Here is a 15105-nt window from a genome sequence, read left to right on the forward strand (position 1 = left end):
TGTTCTCTCAAGGGTTCTGACCTTTTTTCCCCCTGAAGGGTTATTTGGGAGTTGTTCCTGATCAGATGTGAGGTCAAAGGTCAGGGATGCCTATGTGAACAGATTGTAAAGCACTCTGAGAAAAAAAATTTAATTTGTGAAAATGGGCTATACGAATAAACTGAATTGAATTATTGATCAAGAAATAATTAACCACCTCTTCAAGTAGAAAAGACTTAAATTACTTTACACATTTATTATTAGTATTCATACATTCATATTGAATGGAAATATAGGCCCCGCCCATGCGACATTCTGTGGGCGCAGTCAAAGGAAATGTGACCAATGAGATTGACTTGTCCTGTGTCTCTTCAGGCTGGAAACAGCATTTTTGTTTCAAAGTAAAAGTCTTCAGTTCTTCCACCGGATTTGCTGAAAGAGAAGAAAGTAAGACGGGTCACATGATGACGGGTCACAAGGTCACATGATGACGGGTCACAAGGTCACATGGTGACGGGTCACAAGGTCACATGATGACGGGTCACAAGGTCACATGATGACGGGTCACAAGGTCACATGGTGACGGGTCACAAGGTCACATGGTGACGTGTCACAAGGTCACATGGTGACGGGTCACACAAGGTCACATGGTGACGGGTCACAAGGTCACATGGTGACGGGTCACAAGGTCACATGGTGACGGGTCACAAGGTCACATGGTGACGGGTCACAAGGTCACATGGTGACGGGTCACAAGGTCACATGGTGACGGGTCACAAGGTCACATGGTGACGGGTCACAAGGTCACATGGTGACGGGTCACAAGGTCACATGGTGACGGGTCACAAGGTCACATGGTGACGGTCACAAGGTCACATGGTGACGGGTCACAAGGTCACATGGTGACGGTCACAAGGTCACATGGTGACGGTCACAAGGTCACATGGTGACGGGTCACAAGGTCACATGGTGACGGGTCACAAGGTCACATGTCACAAGGTCACATGGTGACGGGTCACAAGGTCACATGGTGACGGTCACAAGGTCACATGGTGACGGGTCACAAGGTCACATGGTGACGGTCACAAGGTCACATGGTGACGGTCACAAGGTCACATGGTGACGGGTCACAAGGTCACGGTCACAAGGTCACATGGTGACGGTCACAAGGTCACATGATGACGGGTCACAAGGTCACATGGTGACGGGTCACAAGGTCACATGGTGACGGGTCACAAGGTCACATGGTGACGGGTCACAAGGTCACATGGTGACGGTCACAAGGTCACATGGTGACGGTCACAAGGTCACATGGTGACGGGTCACAAGGTCACATGGTGACGGGTCACAAGGTCACATGGTGACGGGTCACAAGGTCACATGGTGACGGGTCACAAGGTCACATGGTGACGGGTCACAAGGTCACATGGTGACGTGTCACAAGGTCACATGGTGACGGGTCACAAGGTCACATGGTGACGGTCACAAGGTCACATGGTGACGGGTCACAAGGTCACATGGTGACGGTCACAAGGTCACATGGTGACGGGTCACAAGGTCACATGGTGACGGGTCACAAGGTCACATGGTGACAGTCACAAGGTCACATGATGACGGGTCACAAGGTCACATGGTGACGGGTCACAAGGTCACATGGTGACGGGTCAAGGTCACATGGTGGCCAAGGTCACATGGTGACGGGTCACAAGGTCACATGGTGACGGGTCACAAGGTCACATGGTGACGGGTCACAAGGTCACATGGTGACGGGTCACAAGGTCACATGGTGACGGGTCACAAGGTCACATGGTGACGGGTCACAAGGTCACATGGTGACGGGTCACAAGGTCACATGGTGACGGGTCACAAGGTCACATGGTGACGGGTCACAAGGTCACATGGTGACGGGTCACAAGGTCACATGGTGACGGGTCACAAGGTCACATGGTGACGGGTCACAAGGTCACATGGTGACGGGTCACACAAGGTCACATGGTGACGGGTCACAAGGTCACATGGTGACGGGTCACAAGGTCACATGGTGACGGGTCACAAGGTCACATGGTGACGGGTCACAAGGTCACATGGTGACGGTCACAAGGTCACATGGTGACGGGTCACAAGGTCACATGGTGACGGTCACAAGGTCACATGGTGACGGGTCACAAGGTCACATGGTGACGGGTCACAAGGTCACATGGTGACGGGTCACAAGGTCACATGGTGACGGGTCACAAGGTCACATGGTGACGGGTCACAAGGTCACATGGTGACGGTCACAAGGTCACATGGTGACGGGTCACAAGGTCACATGGTGACGGGTCACAAGGTCACATGATGACGGGTCACAAGGTCACATGGTGACGGGTCACAAGGTCACATGTCACAAGGTCACATGGTGACGGGTCACAAGGTCACATGGTGACGGGTCACAAGGTCACATGGTGACGGGTCACAAGGTCACATGGTGACGGGTCATAGGTCACATGGTGACGGGTCACAAGGTCACATGGTGACGGGTCACAAGGTCACATGGTGACGGTCACAAGGTCACATGGTGACGGGTCACAAGGTCACATGGTGACGGTCACAAGGTCACATGGTGACGGTCACAAGGTCACATGGTGACGGTCACAAGGTCACATGGTGACGGTCACAAGGTCACATGGTGACGTGTCACAAGGTCACATGGTGACGGGTCACAAGGTCACATGATGACGGGTCACAAGGTCACATGATGACGGGTCACAAGGTCACATGGTGACGGGTCACAAGGTCACATGGTGACGGTCACAAGGTCACATGGTGACGGGTCACAAGGTCACATGGTGACGGGTCACAAGGTCACATGGTGACGGGTCACAAGGTCACATGATGACGGGTCACAAGGTCACATGGTGACGGTCACAAGGTCACATGGTGACGGGTCACAAGGTCACATGGTGACGGGTCACAAGGTCACATGGTGACGGTCACAAGGTCACATGGTGACGGTCACAAGGTCACATGGTGACGGGTCACAAGGTCACATGGTGACGGGTCACAAGGTCACATGGTGACGGGTCACAAGGTCACATGGTGACGGGTCACAAGGTCACATGGTGACGGGTCACAAGGTCACATGGTGACGGGTCACAAGGTCACATGGTGATGGTCACAAGGTCACATGGTGACGGGTCACAAGGTCACATGGTGACGGGTCACAAGGTCACATGGTGACGGGTCACAAGGTCACATGGTGACGGTCACAAGGTCACATGGTGACGGGTCACACAAGGTCACATGATGACGGGTCACAAGGTCACATGATGACGGGTCACAAGGTCACATGGTGACGGGTCACAAGGTCACATGAAGACGGTCACAAGGTCACATGGTGACGGGTCACAAGGTCACATGATGACGGGTCACAAGGTCACATGATGACGGGTCACAAGGTCACATGGTGACGGGTCACAAGGTCACATGGTGACGGGTCACAAGGTCACATGGTGACGGGTCACACAAGGTCACATGATGACGGGTCACAAGGTCACATGGTGACGGGTCACAAGGTCACATGGTGACGGGTCACAAGGTCACATGGTGACGGGTCACAAGGTCACATGGTGACGGGTCACAAGGTCACATGGTGACGGTCACAAGGTCACATGGTGACGGGTCACAAGGTCACATGGTGACGGGTCACAAGGTCACATGGTGACGGGTCACAAGGTCACATGGTGACGGGTCACAAGGTCACATGGTGACGGGTCAAGGTCACATGGTGTGGTCACAAGGTCACATGGTGACGGGTCACAAGGTCACATGGTGACGGGTCACAAGGTCACATGGTGACGGGTCACAAGGTCACATGGTGACGGGTCACAAGGTCACATGGTGACGGGTCACAAGGTCACGGTCACAAGGTCACATGGTGACGGGTCACAAGGTCACATGGTGACGGGTCACAAGGTCACATGGTGACGGGTCACAAGGTCACATGGTGACGGTCACAAGGTCACATGGTGACGGTCACAAGGTCACATGGTGACGGGTCACAAGGTCACATGGTGACGGGTCACACAAGGTCACAGGTCACAAGGTCACATGGTGACGGGTCACAAGGTCACATGGTGACGGGTCACAAGGTCACATGGTGACGGGTCACAAGGTCACATGGTGACGGTCACAAGGTCACATGGTGACGGTCACAAGGTCACAGGTCACAAGGTCACATGGTGACGGGTCACAAGGTCACATGGTGACGGGTCCCGCCCCCCCTCCTCACCAGGTTGTTGAGGAGCTCATCAATCTTCCTCTCCTCCCCGGATCCCCTCTCCACCTTAGCCCGGTACCCGAGCAGCTGCTGCCGGTCCTTCAGGTCCCGGTACGTCTGATTGGCCCAGAGACATGCCAGTCATCATGACATCACATCGTTAATTATGCAATGATTCATTTAAATGTCCCCCGGTCACAGAGCAGCATGAATGTCTCACGTTGATGACGATGTCGTGACACTTGTGCCTCTGAGCCAGAGCGATCCGGAGCTCCGCATCATCAACCAGCGCCACGTAGTCCTGCAACACCTGTGGATCAAAGGGCACACCTGTCAATCAAACACCCTCACAACACCCGTTGGTGGTGATGGTGGTTTGGCCCCGCCCCCTCACCTGTGTGGGGGCGGAATTCTTCTGCAGGATGTCAACCACTCGTTGGAAGCCGAGCGGTGATTTCTTCCTGGTGAAGCCGAGCCAGTTCCTGCTGGTGAACAGGGCGTCCACGTCCGGCCACGCCTTCAGCTTCGCCCGCGCCGCCAATGCCGTCACAAAGTACTGCTTCTCTGAGATCTGGGGTCAAAGGTCACCGAGGTCAGAGCCCGAGGGCCGAAGTTCACCTGCAAAGTGGTGAAGCGACGTCTCCTCAAACCTTGAAGGTCTGACGGATGTTCAACGGACTGCTGAAGGTTCTCTGAGACAGGAAGAGAACAGGCTCAATTAAACCGGCTTAAATAATCTGGATCAGTTAAACCGGCTTAAATAACCTCTGGCTCGGTGTAGTGGTACAGGCAGCAGTAGTCCAAAGTTGTGATGAGCGGCGTGTTGAGGATCAAAGCTCGTTCCACTTTCCCGCCACGTTCTGCCTGTCGGTCGGTCGCCTGGCAACAAGGAGACAGAATAAACTGAAGGCATCAAACCAGTTTACACTGGTTCAAATAGTCTAACTCTGGTTAACACGGTTTAATTCAGGGTTGAGACGGTCCATGACCCATTGGGCAGCACGGTGGCTCAGTGGGTAGCACTGTCGCCTCACAGGAAGAAGGCCCTGGGTTTGAATCCCGGTGGTTCCAGGTCCTTTCTGTGTGGAGCATGTTCTCCTCTGCGTGGGTTTCCTCCGGTTTCCCCCACCATCATAAAGACATGCACCGCATCGTATGGATGAATTAATGTTGGTGGTGGCCACGCTTCCGTCAGTCTGCCCCAGGGCAGCTGTGGCTACTGATGTCGCTCCACCACCGGTATGACTGTGTGTGTGTGTGACTACTGGACTCTGTAAAGCGACGTCGGGTACTTAGAGAAGCGCTATATAAGACTGAGGATTATTATTATTATTATTAGGACTGGTTGAAACTGGTTGTGTGTTCCTTACCTGGATGAGGACTTGTCTTTCCAGCAGAGTGTAGTGATCCTGAACATGAGTAGAGTCTTCTGGGGAAAATGGAAGACTGGAAACAAACAAACGCATTGAAATCTAAACAACAACAAAGAGACTCGCTGCTGTTGGCCCCTCTCCAGCCTGAGGAGGGCCATGACCTTTGCCCCTCTAGCACCTGAGGGAGGGCCTCTCGGAAAACCCAGGCAGGAACCGCGGCATTATGCTTTACGCAATTATGGCCGCTAGATTGGCCGAGTTGGAACACCTGGGGGGATGCTTCAGTCTTAAGCATCAGATCCACCCGCGGCTGATCCGCTCCCAAGGGAGGACATTCTCTCAGTGGCAGTGTCCACCCATCTCTTTACTGTCGACAGTGACGAGCGGCCCACTCATGCTTCTGGGCCTGGTGCCCATCCCTCAGGCCAGAGTCCTTCGTAGGGGGCAGTCGTCGGCTCCGTCGGGTTCGTCATTCGCAGGGCACAGGAACCCCACACATGCTAGTGCGTTCTTCAGGGGCATTCCCGGCCCTGCCACCTTTTCTGTCTCCCCCCCAGAGACTATATGAGGGAGCTGCAGGCATGCTGCAGAGACACCACGGCTCCCTCCCATCTTACGGCAGATTGCCCAACCCCGGCGTCCATGCAGGACACGGCCAAATGTGGTCTTCGTCCCATGCCATCCATTGAGCTGACTATCGCATCCATCGTTTTTTCCCAGAGGGGACTCTGTGGCCGGATGACCGGTGCCCTCGAGCCCAGAGACATGGAGGAGCACCCTCCCTACCGTCCCAGTGAAATCGGGGGAACTGCTCTACAAGCGCAGCAGCGCACTGTACAAGCCGGTTAGACCAGGCTGCAGACTCGGGGGCGCCACGTCTGGATTTCTCAATTCAGTTTATTTATATAGCCCATTTTCACAAATTAGTCTCAGAGTGCTTTATAATCTGAACACATAGACATCCCCGTCCCAAAACCTCACATCAGATCAGGAAACACTTTCAAATAACCCTTCACTGAGCACAGCAGACGTCCTTCGTGTGGTCTCCAGAGGAGATCGGCTCATGTCTGTCGACTTTTGTCAGGTTCCTATAGTGCTTCACAGACGGTTCCTCTGTTCCTCGGTTCGTGCTTTCGAAATGCCGTTATTCTCCGGCTTCTTCCATTTGGACTTTCCCAGGAGTTTTCACAAGAGGCGTTACTGAAAATACTGCCATCCTGGACGATCTGGCTAATCTGTGCGCCATACCTGTTGAAGGCCGCACAGGACACTGCTCTCTCTCTCACGCTGCCCTGTGGGGCCTCTGTGAACATAAGGAGCTGTCTGAGCCATTCTCAGAGCACAACCTTCATGGTGTAGCTCTGGACGCAGCCACTAAGAGGGCCTGCCCGTCACTCAAGCAGGCGGACGGCATCCTCCGCAGCCTTCCCCTCTCTGAGGTTGTCTTTTATCCTCTTTCCTTTGCCTATCGGGCAGATTGACAGCTGCATCAGCCGTCTCTTCTTGAGCTGCTGTCGCTGCGCCCTTTGCATGGAACAGCCTTAGCTTGGGTCGCCAGGGGCCACAGGCACAAGACATGTCACAGCGGTGCCTTCTGCTCTACCCGGTTGGAGGACGTTCCGTTTGGCGAGACCGGCACAACGCTTCTGTGCGACGTCTCCACAGGCCAGCCACGGCCGGTGGTTCCCGACGGCTGGAGGCGACAGGTGTTCCAGACGGTGCATGGGCTGTCACACCCTGGCACGAAGGCGTCGCAGAAGTTGGTGGCAGCAAAGTTCGTCTGGCACGGGCTGAAGAAGGACGTACGAGAGTGGGCCAGGACCTGTGTGGTGTGCCAGCGCCAAGGTCCACCGTCACATAAAGGCCCCTTTAGCACAGTTCTCGGTGCCGGAAAGGAGGTTTGACCACGTGAATGTGGACTTGGTGGGCCCTTTGCCCCCATCCCGGGGTTTCACGTATCTCCTCACAATGGTGGACCGAACCACTCGCTGGCCAGAAGCGGTGCCGTTGGCATCGACAACAACGGAGGAAGTGGCTCGGGCTTTCATTTCAACCTGGGTCCCCCAGCTGATGTATCCTCAGACCGAGGCCCGCAGTTCACATCGGAGCTGTGGAATGCGGTGGCAGGAAACCTCGGAGTGAAGCTCCATCGGACAACGGCCTACCACCCACAGGCTAATGGGTTGTGCGAGCGCTTCCATCGCTCTTTGAAAGCTGCTCTCCGGGCCAGCCTCAAAGACTGTGGTTGGGTGGACAGGCTTCCGTGGGTCATGTTGGGGCTTAGGTCGGCCCCCAAAGAGGATCTACAGGCCTCATCGGCCGAGCTGGTTTATGGACAGCCACTGCGGGTCCCGGGGGAGTTTATCCCCAAAGTCACAGACCCAGGAGAGAGAAACATTGTGGGAAAAGGCCAGGCTGTTCAAACCGGTGCCCACATCGCAGCACGGCCTGCCGCAGTCACACGTCCCATCCAGCCTCAAGTCAGCGGAGTATGTGTTTGTTCGCCAGGACTGCCACCGGGGAACCTTTCAACCCCCCTATATCGGGCCGTTTCGCGTTCTGGAGGCCGGAGACAAAGCCTGCAAGATCGACATGGGCGGCCGCCTGGAATACGTGTCGGTAGACCGCCTTAAACCGGCACATTTGGACCTGGACCAGCCGGTAAGGGTGGCGACCTCGTGCCCTTGTACCTGCCCACAGCAAGACCCAAGGGGAAGCCTCAATGGAGGGCCTGCCCCCGGCCCCAGAGACACGGAGTCGTGCGGGTCGATTGATCCGGGCCCCGAGACATTGAGCGGGTTGTAGGGGCTAGGTGAATTCTGGGGGGAGGCATGTAGGGGTATACAAATTCACGAGGGCCCTTTAAGGAAAGGGGCGTAGCCCTGGTGACGAGGGGGGTTAAAGGGCACCAGGAAGTAGCGAATGACACAGGTGTTGGAAAGGAAAATAAACGACCACGGTCAAGCAAAACTACTCGACTCTTCGTTTTTTCCGCACACCTACAGGTGCATATATGTGCTGCAGCCTCAGGGGCATCACAAGCTCATTCACCAGAGACTACAGAGTGAACGGGAACACCCTCCATGCATTGCAGGTGGTTCTTCATCCAACTCCTCTGCCTGAGTCATACAAGGTAGTTTCCTTGGGATTCCGTAGGACTGATCTCAGGATGACACCGGAACATATACCCGGTGAGGGGTCATCCGAGGTCACAGGTGACTTTGTTGTTATTAATACTCGACCTGCGTGTGCGCGAGATGGAAGATATCCAGTGCTAAGCCCCGCCTCCTGGGGGTCAGGAAGGATTCATAAAACCATAGTTACATACATAACTTGCGATTTGTATACATGTCAAAGTAAGTAAACAACGTATTTGTATACATGTCAAAGTAAGTAAACAATGTATTTGTATACATGTCAAAGTAAGTAAACAACGTATTTGTATACATGTCAAAGTAAGTAAACAATGTATTTGTATACATGTCAAAGTAAACAACGTATTTGTATACATGTCAAAGTAAGTAAACAACGTATTTGTATACTTGGAGTCACTCACCTGAGGCAGCTCTTCAGGAAGTCCCGCCTCTTGTTGTCCTCAGCGATGCTCAGGTGTTCTTTATACTGCAACAGCTGGAGACAGAACCAGGTGAGACATGTGGACCACTGATACTTTAGGACTACGACTCTGGACCGTATGTACGCACCGCCACGTCCTCCGTCCTGCCCAGGGCTCTGAGGAGGACCAGAAGAGGAGAGCACATCAGATAAGTACTGCACATGGACATCACACCAGGTCCAGGTTCAGACACGGGTCCAGGTGAGAGTACCTGAGCAGCTCCAGCAGCAGCGTCTGGTCTCTGGTCTCAGTCAGATAGTGGATCAAATGTCTCAGAGCCGTTTGTCTGGGCTCCAGCTCCCGAAACAAGACCTCTACGCAAGAAAACAGTCAATAACACCAGGTCTGATCCAGGACCGGGACCGACTGATCAAGGACCAGGATAGGCTGACCCAGGACCATGTCTGTCTGATCCAGGACCAGGATAGGCTGATCCAGGACCATGTCTGTCTGATCCAGGCCCAGGACCGACTGGCCCAGCATCCAACAGGCTCACCTTTACTCAGAGTCCTCTTTAAATAAATGAGAACCTGGAAGAAACAAGCAGCCGTCAGAACTCAGTGGACCTGGAGGACCTGAAGCCTTGAGAAGAACTTCTTACAGCCGTCAGGACGTTTCCATCGTGAGCCGCCACACCGGAGTCCAGCAGCAGCAGCTTGTCCTGGAGGGACCGGAACCTCTCCAGAGACACCACCTGTACAAGTACACACTAGTACTAGCTCTGAGGTACTGAGACACCACCTGCACGTGTACAAGTACACACTAGTACTACCTCTGAGGTACTGAGACACTGTTACAACATGTGTACAAGTACCTGTGTGATACTCCCTGTGTGATACTCCCTGTGTGATACTACCTGTGTGATACTACCTGTGTGATACTACCTGTGTGTTACCTGTGTGATACTCCCTGTGTGATACTCCCTGTGTGATACTCCCTGTGTGATACTACCTGTGTGATACTACCTGTGTGATACTACCTGTGTAGTACTACCTGTGTGTTACCTGTGTGATACTACCTGTGTGATACTCCCTGTGTGATACTACCTGTGTGATACTCCCTGTGTGATACTACCTGTGTGATACTACCTGTGTAGTACTACCTGTGTGTTACCTGTGTGATACTACCTGTGTGATACTACCTGTGTGATACTCCCTGTGTGATACTACCTGTGTGATACTCCCTGTGTGATACTCCCTGTGTGATACTCCCTGTGTGATACTACCTGTGTGATACTACCTGTGTGATACTACCTGTGTGATACTACCTGTGTAGTACTACCTGTGTGTTACCTGTGTGATACTCCCTGTGTGATACTCCCTGTGTGATACTCCCTGTGTGATACTACCTGTGTGATACTACCTGTGTGATACTACCTGTGTGATACTACCTGTGTAGTACTACCTGTGTGATACTCCCTGTGTGATACTACCTGTGTAGTACTACCTCTCAGGTGGCTTACCTTTCCCTGCTGCATTCTGTGGACCGTTTCTTCAGGCGACCAATCACTGACATAATCCTGATGTCACAACATGATGACATCATTAATTCACCAGAAAACAAGATCCTGTGAACTTCTTCAGTCTTTAGATCTTCAGTCTTTAGATCTTCAGTCTTTAGATCTTCAGTCTTTAGATATTCAGTCTTTAGATATTCAGTCTTTAGATCTTCAGTCTTTAGATCTACAGTCTTTAGATCTTCAGTCTTTAGATCTTCAGTCTTTAGATCTACAGTCTTTAGATTTTTAGATCTTCAGTCTTTAGATCTTCAGTCTTTAGATCTTTAGATCTTCAGTCTTTAATTGTTGTTACCTTGTATTCAGATTTTGGTTTTCGGAGTTCTGGAGCGTAAAGCCTGACAGACGAGTCGCTGGACGCTGAAACAGAAACAACATCAGCCTGACTCACTATTCACTCCCTGTAACTCACTCATTCACTCACTATTCACTCCTTCACTCACTCACTCCTTCACTCATTAGAACATTAGTTAAGACTCACAGTCTGTGAACGACTGGAAGTTTCCTCCTTTAGTTTTTCCTGCAGAGAAACAGATTTAACCTTCAGTGTTTCAGTCATGTTCCTGTCTCACCTGTCCATTACCCTTCCACCCGTCTCACCTTTGAACAGCGAGCTCAGAGAGTATCCCGAGTGAGTCTTGCTGTTCGTCAGTGTGTTGATTTTAGGGAAGGCAGGCTCTCTTTCTGCTCTCTGATTGGACGCCGCCGTCTCACTGACCGACCAGGAGAGACCTGAGGAGACACGGGACAGTGATCCTAACCCTGCAGCCAATCAGGGCACAGCATTCTTTGTTTTAATAACCACAGTAATGCCTTACAGCCAACCGGCTCTCCGTTCCAGCTGACCTTTTCCACCTCTTCTTCACCCTCATCTTCCTCCACCAGGCGGCGAATGCTGTTGACCGTTCGCTTCGACTCTTCTAACTGAAGAACACAAACACAAGTCATGGGCGCCGCCGCTACGCCCGCCGCCACGCCCCCTCGCTACGCCCGCCGCTACGCCCCCTCGCTACGCCCCCGCCACCACGCCCCCTCGCTACGCCCCGGCCGCCACGCCCCTCGCTAACCCTCTTACCGTGCTGAACTCGTCATCCTCGTCATCGAAGGTGAAGGCTTTATACTTGGAGCTGTTCCAGTAGTCTTCCTCGTCCGCTTTACTCTTATTCATCTGGACAAAGTTAAACATACTTGAACATTCTATCATATAATATAATATCCTGAGTTTATTATGTGTATTCTGTGTATTCTGTGTGTATCCTGAGTGTATTCCATGTATTCTGCGTATATCCTGTGTATTCTGTGTGTATTCTGAGTGTATTCTGAGTGTATTCCATGTATTCCGTTTATATCCTGTGTATCCTGAGTGTATTCCATGTATTCTGCGTATATCCCGTGTATTATGTGTGTATTCTGTGTGTATTCCATGTATTCTGCATATATCCTGTGTATTATGTGTGTATTCTGTGTGTATCCTGAGTGTATTCGGAGTGAATTCCATGTATTCTGCGTATATCCTGTGTATCCTGAGTGTATTCTGAGTGTATTCCATGTATTCTGCGTATATCCTGTGTATTATGTGTGTATTCTGTGTGTATCCTGAGTGTATTCTGAGTGAATTCCATGTATTCTGCGTATATCCTGTGTATCCTGAGTGTATTCTGTGTGTATCCTGAGTGTATTCCATGTATTCTGTGTATATCCCGTGTATTCTGTGTGTATTCTGTGTGTATCCTGAGTGTATTCCATGTATTCCGTGTATATCCCGTGTATTCTGTGTGTATCCTGAGTGTATTCCATGTATTACGTGTATATCCCGTGTATCCTGAGTGTATTCTGAGTGTATTCCATGTATTCCGTGTATATCCCGTGTATTATGTGTGTATTCTGTGTGTATCCTGAGTGTATTCCGTGTATATCCCATGTATTATGTGTGTATCCTGAGTGTATTCCATGTATTCCGTGTATATCCCGTGTATTCTGTGTGTATCCTGAGTGTATTCCGTGTATATCCTGTGTATTATGTGTATTCTGTGTGTATTCTGTGTGTATCCTGAGTGTATTCCGTGTATATCCCGTTTAGGCTATTACAGGGCTCTCAAGTTTTGAAGACAGGCAAGCGTGAGATTTCCATCAGCACCCGATACAGCTGACCGTTGCGCGCGCCGGCATCGAGCCGAAAAGAGTTGTTGACGGGGGGGGGGGGGGGTGACTATTTTTTTGCTTCATCCCAATGCGCGCAGACCGGCGTCGGAGCTCTGCAGCGGAACAATCGATCGGCGTATCGAGTATGGAGGACTCAAAATGACTTAAGTATAAATAAATAAATAAATAAATGCATGAATAAATACAAGAATAAATGAATAAATGCTTAAATAAATGTATAAATAAATAAATAAATACAAGAATAAATGTATAAATACAGAAATAAATACAGCAATTAATATATATAAGTTATAACTCAACAGGACATCATTAAATAAATGTATTTCTACATTTCTGTATTTCTTCATTTATTTATATCTCTATTTATGTGTCCACACGTATTTCTTCATTTATTTATGTGTGACATTTACGTGTCCGTATATTCAAATGAGCTGGGCGGTCCGAACCTCATTGTTGAACAGGATTGGTCAAGTCAGGGAGCAAGACAGAAGCAATCGATCCCTAGCACTTGGATCTGTAGACGAACAGCGTTTATTATGCATTCTTGTCTGTACATTCTAAATACTACAGTTGTTGAGTCACGGAATGTAATTTAAGGATGGTTTCAGCCGAGAAGTTAGTTGTTTAAGCATCAAATCTGTGGTCGGTTTCTCGAGATTCAGCCTAATAAGGATATGCGACGGAGATTTGAGGTCCTGCTCGCGGGACCTCTGAGCTCCGGGCGCTCAGCGCGCTGTGTGGCCGCCGAGAGAAGCCTGATCTCGGCAGGACTTTTTGAAATGCTCCGCTGGCTCTGACGTCTCCGTAGCGGCTAAACATGAGATATAATTAGGTTTTTGAGGATCTAAAGAGCACAACGAGTTTATTATTTACTAAAAGATAACGTTACGTCAATTTGACTGAGGGTTAAGATTCATAACTTCATATTGTAGCGACCCTGGGTCAGGAAAGCTACGAGACGTTGTATATTTATTATCGTTTATTCGTAGCCTACGCCAAACAACAGTGAACACCGCAACACATTCTACTCCACTGTAAATTATTTTACAGTGAATAATTTGAGTAAATTCATGCGCAAGAACAGTTGATGTGGTGACGTCACAAGACCAGAAAGACTGTCCTGCGTCCTCGAGAGTCTGGACTCCCAAAACCAGACTCCAAAGACCAGACTCCAAAAGAACACGAGTCTGTACTCAGTGTTCTTGGAATTGATAAACGGCTGAAGTCAAAAAGCTGTCGAGGCTAACTTCTGCTAACGGTGAGCTGAGCGAGTCAACTTCAGCGTCATGTGCCAGACAGAAGTAGTAGAGCACAACACACCAGGTGCATCACACTCCTGTGACCAATCATGCTTCAGACAGAGGTTCGGACCGCCCCAGCTCATTTGAATATACGGACACGTAAATGTCACACATAAATAAATGAAGAAATACGTGTGGACACATAAATAGATAAATAAATAAATGAAGAAATACAGAAATATATTTATTTAATGATGTCTTGTTGATTTATAACTTATATTTATTCATTCCTGTATTTATTTATTTATTTAAGCATTTATTTATTCATTTATACATTTATTTAAGCATTTATTTATTTATTCGTGTATTTATTCATGCATTCATTTATTTATTTATTTATTTATACTTACGTCATTTTAAGTCCTCCATAATCGAGCACCCCTGCATTCAAGCATTAAATAGCCGAAAGGTTTTTTCAGCGTGAGGAATTCGATGTGTGGCGGGAGTGCGTGAGATAAGACCGAAATGCGTGAGTCTCACGCTCAATGCGTGAGACTTGAGAGCCCTGCTATTATGTGTCCCAGCTGGAGGGGCAGCTGGTTAGCATGCTAGCAGTCTAATAAATACACCGGAGTTTTAACCGGAAGTAACTCTTTGTTTCACGTTGACAAAAGGCGGGAAAATAAATACTGCTCACGCGGACACAGAACGACTTCTCTGATGCAACAGATATTTGTTTTACAGCGATAATCGATCAGAATCAATTGGCAGTGTTTACCTTCAGTTGGTGCTGCTGCACTTCCTCGGTGGCCGCGTGAAGGCTGCTGGGAGTTGTAGTCAGTAATAAAACAGCGGAAGTGATCTGCGGAAAACTGCGGTTTCAACTTAAAGTATATTTATCAGAGCAAAATATGAAGAGACGTTTTTATGACAAACTAATATTATATGAACAATTTATT

The 15105-nt window shown here is 50.1% G+C and overlaps 1 protein-coding gene across 1 annotated transcript; it reads right to left on the reverse strand.

Moving 5' to 3' along the window:
* Positions 1-220: 220 nt before the first annotated feature.
* Positions 221-15008, reverse strand: vipas39 (VPS33B interacting protein, apical-basolateral polarity regulator, spe-39 homolog). Its single transcript, XM_056428380.1, has 19 exons — positions 14925-15008; positions 11818-11910; positions 11561-11666; positions 11343-11474; positions 11224-11262; positions 11038-11102; positions 10689-10745; positions 9828-9920; positions 9723-9756; positions 9438-9540; positions 9315-9342; positions 9167-9240; positions 5608-5683; positions 5003-5116; positions 4888-4929; positions 4632-4808; positions 4458-4547; positions 4250-4354; positions 221-411 (listed from the first exon to the last, which is right to left on the reverse strand). The coding sequence occupies exons 2-19, from the start codon at positions 11908-11910 to the stop codon at positions 391-393; spliced, it is 1449 nt and encodes a 482-aa protein (XP_056284355.1). The 5' UTR covers positions 14925-15008; the 3' UTR covers positions 221-390.
* Between the last annotated feature and the right edge of the window lie 97 nt (positions 15009-15105).

The sequence above is a fragment of the Pseudoliparis swirei genome, chromosome 12 (assembly GCF_029220125.1).
Source record: "Pseudoliparis swirei isolate HS2019 ecotype Mariana Trench chromosome 12, NWPU_hadal_v1, whole genome shotgun sequence".
Taxonomy (NCBI): Eukaryota; Metazoa; Chordata; class Actinopteri; order Perciformes; family Liparidae; genus Pseudoliparis; species Pseudoliparis swirei.